General features: G+C 42.0%; 1 protein-coding gene across 4 annotated transcripts in view; it reads left to right on the top strand.

Moving 5' to 3' along the window:
- rhbdf1b (rhomboid 5 homolog 1b) overlaps positions 1 to 12504 on the top strand; it is a 44202-nt gene that overhangs the window by 22235 nt on the left and 9463 nt on the right. For 2 of the 4 annotated variants that reach the window (XM_080873284.1, XM_080873283.1), the window contains exons 2-5: positions 744 to 885; positions 3833 to 3966; positions 10021 to 10249; positions 11573 to 11779. In XM_080873284.1, coding sequence (XP_080729410.1) covers positions 772 to 885; positions 3833 to 3966; positions 10021 to 10249; positions 11573 to 11779 — 684 coding nt within the window. In that variant the 5' untranslated portion in view covers positions 744 to 771. Of the gene's footprint in view, positions 1 to 743; positions 886 to 3832; positions 3967 to 6901; positions 7487 to 10020; positions 10250 to 11572; positions 11780 to 12504 lie in introns of those variants that run through there. The other 2 variants (XM_080873285.1, XM_080873286.1) reach the window with 2 other exon arrangements.

Genomic DNA, 12504 nt, shown 5'->3' with positions numbered 1-12504 from the left:
GTGAAACATAGCTGCACCAACGTGCCTCCAAAACTCCAGGGGAGGAGTAAGTACTGGTAGATCTTAGTTTGCAGATAAATGCTGAGTATCCTGTGGGAATGGAGAAAATATTAACTGGTGTTTGGGAAAAGTTTAAGCTCAGCTGAAATAATGTGTCATGTGTTTGCATTAAGTTATCTAAATGTGCTGCAGTGCTGCTTGTAAGACGGCAAACAGCAGAGTAATGCTAAGTTTGTGAGTTTGAGCCTTACCTGGAGCAAAGGAGCAAACTGAAGCTATCAGTGTTGAGGAGTTAAACTTCAGGACACCGGAGGCGGAACGGTGCAGCTTGCTTGTGGCCAGAATAAGAAAATAGTGGGCCGCTGCTCCTAATAATATCAGCATGTTTATTTCAGTCAGTAATTCAGTTGACACAATCATCTGAAAGAAGATCATATAGTAGATCTGCTCAACTGTGGTTCAGTGTCACTCCACACTGTGATTCAGTTTGTTAGGAAAAGACTTCAAGTTGTTGGCAGACTAGTGGCTCATAATTTGGATTATTCAGGAATTTGCCTCAGTACTGTGTCTGTGCGAGGTCACATCACGTGGATTACAGCTGTTTATTGTTAGCACGCTCTGTCTACTGTCTGCGATTAATCGACCAAGCTGGTCACTTTGGATTTTTTGGCTTGTGACAGTTCGGTAATTTGTCTGAGCACTTTTTCCAAAAACCCATTTCCTTCTCTGTTTGTGTTGCCCAGCTGGCAGGTGTCAGGAGAGGCAGCGAGCATGGATGAGCCGAGCAGCAGGAACAGCAGCCTGCAGAGGAAGAAGCCACCATGGCTGAAACTGGACATCCCAACCATCCAGCTGACACCGGATGACACGCCAGCGCCCAACCAGGTGAAGGCACAGGACTCAAAAGCATGTCTGGAGTAAAAGCAAGATAAGAGGTGTAAAATTCTGACTACAAGCACATGTTATACTGGAAAAAAATCAATGTTTTTGAGCGCTTTCAACAACATCTGGCGGTCTTTCACCTGGTGGCAACCAGTGTTGGTCAAGTTACTTGAAAAAAGTAATCAGTGACTAATTACTGATTACTTCCCCCCAAAAGTAATCCCGTTACTTTACTGATTACTTATTTTCATAAGTAATTAATTACTTAGTTACTTAGTTACTTTTTAAAAACACGATTTACAACCTGAAGAGGTGATAAAGCGATAGATCTTTCAGCCCAATTCTACTTTTTCTACATAATCCATCATACAAAATGTAATCAAATGGAAAAGTCTCTTTTTTTAAAACTTGTTTTATTAGTTTTAATCTTTTAACTTTATGCATCAAGCAAAAATTAAATTATATGCAACATTCTCTGACTGGAAGAAATTTGTTTAACATTTAAAACTATTTTCTGCACATTCCAGCACATAAAATAAAATATTTTGTGTGTTTACACTCAGTCTTTCAAATACAGTGGGGCAAAAAAATATTTAGTCAGCCACCGATTGTGCAAGTTCCCCCACTTAAAATGATGACAGAGGTCAGTAATTTGCACCAGAGGTACACTTCAACTGTGAGAGACAGAATGTGAAAAAAAAATCCATGAATTCACATGGTAGGATTTGTAAAGAATTTATTCGTAAATTAGGGTGGAAAATAAGTATTTGGTCACCTCAAACAAGGAAAATCTCTGGCTCTCACAGACCTGTAACGTCTTCTGTAAGAAGCTTTTCTGTCCCCCACTCGTTACCTGTATGAATGGCACCTGTTTGAACTCATCATCTGTATAAAAGACACCTGTCCACAGCCTCAAACAGTCAGACTCCAAACTCCACCATGGCCAAGACCAAAGAGCTTTCGAAGGACACCAGGAAAAGTATTGTAGACCTGCACCAGACTGGGAAGAGTGAATCTACAATAGGCAAGCAGCTTAGTGTGAAAAAATCAACTGTGGGAGCAATCATCAGAAAATGGAAGACATACAAGAGCACTGATAATCTCCCTCGATCTGGGGCTCCACGCAAGATCTCATCCCGTGGGGTCAAAATGATCATGAGAACGGTGAGCAAAGATCCCAGAACCACACGGGGGGACCTGGTGAATGACCTGCAGAGAGCTGGGACCAAAGTAACAAAGGTCACCATCAGTAACACACTACAACGGCAGGGAATCAAATCCCGCAGTGCCAGACGTGTTCCGCTGCTGAAGCCAGTGCATGTCCAGGCCCGTCTGAAGTTTGCCAGAGAGCACATGGATGATACAGCAGAGGATTGGGAGAATGTCATGTGGTCAGATGAAACCAAAGTAGAACTTTTTGGTATAAACTCAACTCGTCGTGTTTGGAGGAAGAAGAATACTGAGTTGCATCCCAAGAACACCATACCTACTGTGAAGCATGGGGGTGGAAACATCATGCTATGGGGCTGTTTTTCTGCCAAGGGGACAGGACGACTGATCCGTGTTAAGGACAGAATGAATGGGGCCATGTATCGTGAGATTTTGAGCCAAAACCTCCTTCCATCAGTGAGAACTTTGAAGATGAAACGAGGCTGGGTCTTCCAACATGACAATGATCCAAAACACACCGCCCGGGCAACAAAGGAGTGGCTCCGTAAGAAGCATTTGAAAGTCCTGGAGTGGCCTAGCCAGTCTCCAGACCTCAACCCCATAGAAAATCTGTGGCGGGAGTTGAAAGTCCGTGTTGCTCAGCGACAGCCCCAAAACATCACTGCTCTCGAGAAGATCTGCATGGAGGAATGGGCCAAAATACCAGCTACTGTGTGTGCAAACCTGGTAAAGACCTATAGTAAACGTTTGACCTCTGTTATTGCCAACAAAGGTTATGTTACAAAGTATTGAGTTGTATTTTTGTTATTGACCAAATACTTATTTTCCACCCTAATTTACGAATAAATTCTTTACAAATCCTACCATGTGGATTCATGGATTTTTTTTTCACATTCTGTCTCTCACAGTTGAAGTGTACCTCTGGTGCAAATTACTGACCTCTGTCATCATTTTAGGTGGGGGAACTTGCACAATCGGTGGCTGACTAAATACTTTTTTGCCCCACTGTAGATGAAAGTAAAACACAGCAGAAAATAAATAAAGTCAAAGACTAGCGGTCCTGTTGCTCTATTTTCACCTGTAAACCAGGAGTGGGGTAGGTGGAGGTTTACCCTGGTGCAGGTGTGCCGCGGTCAGTTGAAGAATCCGCGAGTTTCTCTGTGAATTTCCCATTACGTCGTTGAGCACTCGGTGCTTGCTTTTAGGGGGTTTTTTTCGCTGTAAAAAGAAGTTTTCTTCCCACGCACAACGGACGCTAATGTTTTTGTCACTTTTTATGGAATCAAACTCAAAGTAAGGTCAGTACTTCCACGCTTTAAACGCTGCACGCTCATACTCTCTCCGCACTCGATATATGATCCATTGTTGATCTGCACACAGCTGTTGTCACAAACGTCGCACTTGCTTACGTCACTGTCATGAGACACTCTAGCAAAAAAATCACGGTTTTAGTAACACAGTAACGCAGCGTGCCTACGGGAAGTAACAGCAATCTAATTACCGTTTTTTTGCAATAGTAATCCCTTACTTTACTTGTTACTTGAAAAAAGTAATCAGATTACAGTAACGCGTTACTTGTAACACGTTACTGCCCATCTCTGGTGGCAACTCAGTAAATTCCATCAAATGAAGAAGACCGTAGCACTGAAAACTCTAACCCTAGCGGATTGCTTCTTCTGTGTGGAATTAGCTTGTTCCTTGACATGCAGTCACTCATTCCCAGTGGTACAGAGCATGATTGTATCATTTGTGTGTGTGTTTATGTGTGTTTACGTTACAGCCAGTGAGGCGCCTGCGCAGCGTCAGCATGCCAGGGGAAAACCCTCAGACCTGCATTGCTGCCTTGGAAACCTCCAACAACTACCTCAGACCTCCTGCGGAGAGATTGCCCTCCATCACTCAGTCCATTAAAAGGTTAGACACACACACACACACACACACACACACACACACACACACACACACACACACACACACACACACACACACACACACACAGGGGTATATAAAGAGAACTCCTCTGTCCTCTCTTCCTATTTTCTCCAGCTGCTAATTTCCTCTTTCTGCTTCTGCAAGCAAAATCCATAATTCTAATAATTCCTCAACTAAACTATTAGATGCTTTTGCTTCCTTTCAATTAATCCTGCTCTCTTTTTTCTCTTTCCCCCCCTTTTACTTTGGCCTTGCTTTTTTCTTTTTTCTTTCCCTCTTTGTCTCCCTTCAAACCTCTTACTCCGATGTGAACGTAGTGAGAAAAGGGTGCACTTTGAACGCATCAACACCGTTCCCCCAAAGGGCCAGAGGAGCCCCAGGAGGGTGTCAACCATCCGAAGGCGGTCCTGTATCCCCAAGATACTGACCCGGCGGCGTTCATCTATACCAAAACAAATCATCAGGTACATGAGAGGTGAAGTAGGGGGCCAGGATAACAGCGAGTAGAAGCTGTTAGTTGATTTTTTTTGACTAGTGGTAGATTATTGGGTTTCAGCAAGCTCCAGGGATGCCAGCATGGACTTAGTTAGTTGAAACATCTTGTCATGTGAGTCTTGACTCAGACTTTCAGGTGAAAAGCTACTGCTTAACCCGTTGCAACACAAATTCTATCCTTTAAACTACTCACCTGATCTAAAACAGGACCTGAAAATGGGCTTTCAGCACAGGTTCGATTTCCTAAATCCCAAAGACAAAGCCCAAAAGGAAGTAAAGGACTCCAGTTCTCTGTCACTCCACTTGATTTGCAGTATGCTGAAAGGTTAATATGGGTTTATTTTTTTTGTCCAGTGATGCTAAAAACATGTTTGTTGCTTAATGTCTAATCCAGCCTTAACATTGAGTAAAACAGCTAAACTGAGACTGAAAGCTGGTGGACTAACATACAGACATCAAATAACTACTGAGTCTTCAAAACAGATGCTATTTGCTTGTAAGATCACACCTTTAACTCCAAAGGTGACATATCTGTGTTGTGTTTGTGCTTTATCTTTAAAACATGTTGAAATTCTCAGTAAAAATGGAGCTGATTTGTGAAGCATTTACACGCTATATTGAAAATAATAGAAATAAATTAAAAAATGATTTTCTTTTGAAATGTTCGTGTAAGATTTGATACATTTTATGATGATGACATGTTTATCACCCAGAACGCTTCATGTCATATTTATATTTACATTATATTATGGCAGTCATCATTTATGAATGCAAAAATGCTATTTTATGTCTGTCAAAACTGTTTTACTTTTGGCATTTTTCTTTGATTCAGCCAAAGAAATTGGAACAAATTATGTGTTCCTGACTTAGAAGGCTGTTAGTAAGTGTCCAAAGATACAGTTTACAATGGGTTACTGCTAAGTTGTCTGTTACATGTAGAAACAACACTGGTCCATCCTTTGAGGTACGTGCCTGTTTTATGCTTGAATGATTCATAGGTCAGTGTTAAGTGGCTTTACAAACAAAAATATTATTCATCTGAAAATGGTCAGATACAAGGATGGGACTGAAAGAAGCCAATGAAAGAGCCTGAGAAAGCCCAGAGAAGAACACTTTAAAAAGTGATAGGAAAAGTCAGTCTCCTTGGAAGCAAAACATAAAGAAATGAGGGGTGACTCATGAGTTTTGCTCAGTACTGTATGACAGTACTAAACTGGCCTGCCTGCAGTAACTGATACATTATTAAATATGACAGCGTTGAGCGGCTGAAACTGCGTGTCAAGCAATAACTGTGCAAACGTGTTTTTCAAAACTAACTTTGGTTCACACTTGATGCAACACAAAGAAAAACACATTACTGTCCCAACGTCTTTTCCAAAAAACATTAAGATGTACAAGTTTCAGCATTTAATGTGTTGTCTTTGTTATGTTTTCAGTTGACATGGTGGTTTAAAAGATTTTCAAACTCATTGGTCACATTTTCTTCATGCCACAGCTGCGAGGGTTTGTTGGTGTCAGTCCAGGTCATACACAGGACCACATGGTTTGTAGGAGACAACATAACACAAACGCTCATTCTGGCTATCTTATGTGCGTCATACCACTTCAAAGCGGCTGCTTAAACAGAATTAAATTAATGTAGACGTTTGAAGACGGAGCTGCAACTCAAACCTACAGATACTCTTCAAAAGAGAGTGTCCTAATGTTCTAATTTCATCTTGCAGAAATGTATTAGCTTTTTATTTGCATTTGTGGAAGAAGCACAGGACGCGTTTGATGTTCGTGAGAGAATTAATGCGATTGTATGTGACTCGTGGAGGTTAGCTGAGGTCCCTCCTCCGCAAGAGTTCACGAATCCATGCTAAATCTTTACTATTCAAACAAAGCACGTCTCTGAGTGTGATTTGTTGTGTGCACGCGGGGTATCTTGGAGGACACCCTGATGTTTGTTTATCTGGAGGACAAGCGGAGCGCTCTTTATGGGTCATTATTCATGTTAAGGAGGCCACAAAATTAAACGGTAGATAACTTTGCCATTCACCGCAAGTTCACACGCTCAGTTTGACTTCTTAAAGAAGCTCACGCGAGTTTCCGAACTGCAGAGCACGTTGGGGTTTTAGCTTGGAGCGATGAGAAAATAAACCTCTCCGGTAGTGTGTGTATATACAGTATGTGTGTATGTGTCATGTCCAGGCATGTCCAAGGTGCACTCCCTTCATCGTTTCTCCCTCCTAATGCCCATGATGATCTTTCTTCTCTCCCTCCTTCTAACGTTCCATTTCCTGTGGTATGTTAGAGGGAGAACTGGTGTTTACATTCACTCCTGCAAAACAAGGCAGAGACACAGGCCGGCAGAGGGAGAGGGGACTCACTGATAGAGATCGTTGGGGGCTGTTGATGTGGGGAAAATGTTCAGTTTGACGAGGACCAGCATCGCTGTCTTTTTTGCCCAGTAGGTCACATCCTTTCATGTGAGCTCTTAAGGAGGGACGTCTCCAGACAAATTAACGCTCTTTGTTGGGTATGGAAATTTAGGCTGTGTGTGCTGGTGACACAAGTTCAGAAAACAAAGATCCACCCACTCATTGTGTGTTATATAGTCCAGCTGGATGAAATTGGAAGCTCTCTGTGGATTTCTTTTCACGTCATGATGTGGACATCAGCCTCCCGTCTGACTGAGGAGTTTAGCACTGGATTCTCTCAAACTTTGATTAACCAGGAGAGCACAGTAGAAGAAAGGGATGTTCAGCAGACTCCAGACATGTGCTGATCCTCCGCTCTTTGCTTAGCGGTGACGTAGAGCTGGCCTGGATATCAGGAAATCCCCTTATGGAACGTTGTATGTGGGATTTGTGAAGGATCAGTTTGTATTTGGCAGATTGAGGTTTATTAGGAGTCAGGGGCTAAGCGGGGACAGTACTGGCGATGGAGATCACTCAGCTCCAGAGTCCCCAGCCCAATCAGGAATGAGCCATACCCTAAAGCCCTCTTGGAGATCTCAGGATAGGTGAGTGCGCTGAGGCAAACTGGAGCAGAGCAAAACATCTGGCTCAGCATGAGATGCTTTGGAAAGTCAGTGAAAATTCTCAACAAAGCACTTGTTCTGTCTTTGAGGGGGATTAAGATTTTCTCAAAATTAACTACAGGATTTAGAGTCACTAGCAGCTCACATTTTAAATTGCTTTCAGTCTTATATGTTGAGTTTTACGGAAGGGTTTGTGATTGCCAGCATGTACATCTCATCTGTTTTATGCCATCTCTTTAAACATAGGAAGTTTTGAAGCTTTGAAGAGAATAGTTCTGAAAAAGTGGCTTATTTGCTTTGCTTTAGGAAGTTCAGTAAGAAGACTGATAAAAGCTGTCATATATGTGGGATAAATATAAATTAAACTGTAGCCAGGAGATGATTAACTGTGATCTAATCAAAGTGTATAATAATTGGTTACTAGCGTAACCCACTGCCACTGAAACAGCTCTGTTCAGTGGTAGCATATCATTTTTGTTATTTAGCTGTCTATGGAAGTTAAACAAAAACGATTAAACTTGTTAACTTGTGACATTTAAAGGTGCCATTATTAGGCTCATTGAGTTGAAGGACCAACAAGTTTATACAACTGCGAGACACGGATCCGTCTCTATGTCCGTCCATCCACAGTTCACAAGAATCTCTACAGGATTTTTGCACAGAATGATCAACTAATCCAAATTATGAACCAAGGTCAATGTTAAGTTCATACTTTTATGAGTTTTATGAGTAATTTTCTATATTTTTGTCTCTTTAATGGCCAAATGAGACACTACGTCATTGACATGCTGGCCTTTTAAAAAATGGTGTAGACAACCAGCTTTCAATGGATGGACAAATAAATCCCTGATGACCTTTCAGCATATTGTGGTTCACAAGTATTAGAGGGAACTAGAGTGCTGCACACGTTTTTCAGGCTTTAGAAAATGTAACTCATGAGAGAGACTCTGGACTTCTCAGACTAGGGCAGATGAACCATTTACCTACCTCACAGCACAATGTTGTACTTTGTAGTTATGTATTAAAAAACTCATTCATATTGTTTCTAGAAAACATAAAAGTTGAAAAGTAAATATTAAATTATAGGAAAAATGTAAACCAACATAAAGTCGTACATAGGAAAACAACTTGAATGAGTTTGCCGTGAATTACAATGCGTTCTTAAAATAATGTCTATTTTGACTTTAATAGTAATTTTATCAGTGGTCACACTTGCTGCCTCCACATGTGGCTATGAATGAATGAGACTGGGCATGTGCAAACTGAACCAGCAGTAGTCTAATTGTTTTATAGCTACCTGGATTTTTTGTGTAGTGTTTGTTTGGATTGTGCAAAGCTTTACCCTTCTGCCTTTTCTTCTCCCTGATGCCCAAAATGCCGTGTGAGCCCATAATTACGTCGACTGTTGTTTCATGTGTACCAGCCTTACCTGGAGGATGTGGAGACTAATGCACGCGTGTTAAAATTGCTTTAATCTTCTGCGATGTGTGGTTGTTTCGTGCTGTCGTCAAGCAGTCTGAATGTTTTGTTCGCGTTTTGTGTGGGTGACTAAGAAAAAGAAAAGAAAGAAAAAGACATGCTCGCTTGCTCGTGCGTGTGCCCAAAAAGAAAAAGAACTGCTTTTCTAAACAAACAACTGTCACCGAGCCTGAAATGAGCCCATTTCTGAAATTTGGCCTTGTTGTTCCACCAGGATTTAATATTGTTTATGAGGTTTGTGTGATTGCTAGCTGCATTTAAGGAAACAAACATTTTGTAACTGTGCAAAAGTTTTTGAGAAGTCTGGATCTCCTGTCCTCCTTATTTCTCTCTCTCTAATCCCGCTGTTTACGTCTCCGTTCTTGCTCAAGGCATCCAGTCTAAATCCTACCGTTGTTTTGTTTTTGTTCCAAACCTGTTTCCTCTTTTTAAGAGATCCCTCTCTGGAGGGACAGTAATCAGGGCTGCGCCACCCCCACCCTGTCCTTGTGCAGCCTTAAAAGGCTTCCCCAGCTGGCGTTTTTCTTGATGATGAGGGCTGAGTGTTTATTACTAAACGTTCTGCTCTCTAAACAGCCTCCCCCTCCTCCCACTGATCGGTTAACACGCAGCCTGATGTGCGGACACAGTTCTTGGAAAAAGGGGGACCTGAATGCACATTTATCGAACTGAAATGTAATAAACAAAGACCCATATTGTGTCATCTACTCTGGGAATATGAGGCAACATCTGCTTCTTTTCTGCCAGCAGAGGGCTGTAAATTATATAAGGAAACAAGACAGTGTATTTCATCCAGGCTCTCAAAGCTGGGTTCAAACTTGCACACATTAGACAGAGATAAAAGTACAAGAAGAGCATCTTAGATGTTATAATATAAAAGTGTTGTTTTCTTGACTTTTTAAAATCATGGCCCGTATTTCATCCTGATTCATTATTAAGTTCTTGTGCTAAGATGAACCTGATTCATTTCTGACACACTACCACTACATCAAAAAAAGTATATGCTTTCACTAAGCAGAGTGTGTCCTCTCCCCCAGGGGTACGGCTGACTGGTTTGGGGTGAGTAAAGACAGCGACAGCACCCAGCGATGGAGGAGGAAGAGCCTGCAGCACTGCAGTCATCTGTACGGGGGTCTGAAGACGCAGGTGATGAGGGAGATGGAGCTTCACAGCCAAGACAATCTCTCCCTTGCCAGCACTGAGACCCCTCCTCCCCTCTACCTCCCACCCCTCCACCCCAGTCATCACCACTATGGCATGCAGAGGGTAGGCCTGCGCCAATGTGGGGGGGGGGGCGCATGTTAGAGGGATGGAGACGTAGATGGGCACCTTTTCTTTCATCACATTTCTCCCCCACCTCTCTCCTCCTGTTCTTCATGTCACATCTTGAAAATCGGGGTCGCTTTAGCGCCTTGCTTTGTTCGCTTTCGTAGGGTTCAATTGATGGGGTCTTAACAGAGAAAGAACTTTTTATTGACGATTTGTTTGACTAACCGCAAAAACAACAAGCCACTGAAAGTCACAATAATGAGTGCAGCACTGATATTAATTATACAGTTACAGATGACGGTTTTTCCAAGTAGCATTTTTAAACACATTAGACGTCTTTAGAAAGCATCGATTATTTCTGTTGTTACACAAAAATATAATTATTTCAGAAAAAAATAAAAATTACCAGGGTTAATATCATCAGTCCCAAGTTAAAACTGCAAAACTTTGAGCCGTCACTTTAGAAAGCATCAGCCCAAAAGTCAAAGAAGTCATTTTAGAGCTGAGAAAAAGAATTATTGAGAGAATGAGGTGGATATAGAAAGTTATCACAGCATTTCAAAGTTATAAGAACTGAAAAATCATCAAGAAATGTCTTCCTTCTCTCACCCCAACTGGTCCCGGCAGATGGCCCCGCCCCTCCCTGAGCCTGGTTCTGTCTGAGGCTTCTTCCTGTTAAAAGGGAGTTTTTCCTTCCCACTGTCGCCAAAGTGCTTGCTCATAAGGAGTCATATGATTGTTGGGTTTTTCTCTGTATCTATTATTGTACGATCTACTGTACAATATAAAGCACATTGAGGCGACTGTTGTTGTGATTTGGCTATATAAAGAAAATTGAATTGAATTGAATGAATTGAGTCACACAGTACACAGTAATACTAATGTAAGCATTCAAAATAAATCTAGGATGCTGGAAAAGCTGTGTTGAAATTCCTTGCTCTGTTAAATGCTTAAAAATTAAATTTTCATGGCGGGGGAGGGGAGGGGCTAATAATTCTGTACTCCTTTCATTGTGAATTCTGTGTAGCTAATAGCATGTCAGCGTAGCCCGCTAAGTGCTAGTAGCCTAAAAAGCCCTTGGTTTAGCAAATTTATCTGAAACTTTGCCCTTAATTTTAGTATAAAAGATCATATCAGACGTAAAACATAAAGCACATGTGAAGTAAAATCTACTTACCCCCTTTTACATCAATTTAACCCTAATATCGATGTGTATGTGCATCCCTGTTGCCTCTTCTGTTCTGTCGTGTCAATCGAGCTTAAAAGAAAAAGGTTGTGGTGAACCGACACACTTGTGCGACGCGTTGTGTTTGTGTGCAGATCGTAGACCCCCTGGCTCGGGGTCGTGCCTTCCGCAATGTGGAAGAAGTAGATGGCTTGAGCGCCCTGCAAACTCCCATGACGCCCGGCACAGCTTCCCTCTGCTCATTTTCCAGCTCACGCTCTGCCCTCAATCGTCTCCCACGACGACGCAAGCGAGAATCTGTCGCCGTCATGAGTCTCAAGGCGGCGGCGGCGCTAATGAAGGTGTATATTTGTTGTTTATTCCAGAATTCCTACCTAAGATGGTCTTGCTGTCTTTGAATTCTTCTACACTGCTGCCTGTCAAGATAGTCATGCATGTTCCTCCTTCCTGGTATTAAAAGCTCATGCAACAGATTCTAGTAAGATAGCCCATAAAAGGACTTTGATTTACATTAAGTTATTTCTTATTTGTCCCAGAAAAAATACACTTACCATAATGATTTGGCAGGTTTTTTTTCTGTACACAAGCATGTTGTGTAAAACAGGAGATTTGCGTGTCCTGTTGGGGATTAAAGTCAGGCGCTATACTTTACAGCAGTGTGCACGTGACTGTCCTTGTGTGAACCACGAGCTACAGAACACATATGTAAAGCAATTATGCTGCTGTTCAGAGTGTGCGTGTGTGTGGTGGGGGGGGATTACTGGGGGTTTTACCAGCAGATGTTCCGTGACAACACCAGTGAATGCTCAGTTATCTGCTGCTTTGTTTTCAGAGCACTCTGGAAGAGCTGAGCTCATATAGGTGCAAACCCGCAGAGGCCACATCGCATCATTAAGATACGCGGTCTCACTCTTTTGCATCAGTGCTTAGGTTTAGTTACCAAAAACTACTTGGGGAAGATTTAGGAAAAGTTTCACTACTGTGTTGTTCTCTTTTTGCTTGTGTTTTTTTTCCAGCAGGTGATCAAACTGATCCTTTGTATCTTCTCTCTCTGTCTCTCTTCTCC

Source organism: Rhamphochromis sp. 'chilingali' (genome assembly GCF_963969265.1).
Source record: "Rhamphochromis sp. 'chilingali' genome assembly, chromosome: 22".
NCBI lineage: Eukaryota > Metazoa > Chordata > Actinopteri > Cichliformes > Cichlidae > Rhamphochromis > Rhamphochromis sp. 'chilingali'.
This window is presented reverse-complemented; position numbering and strand designations above follow the sequence as displayed.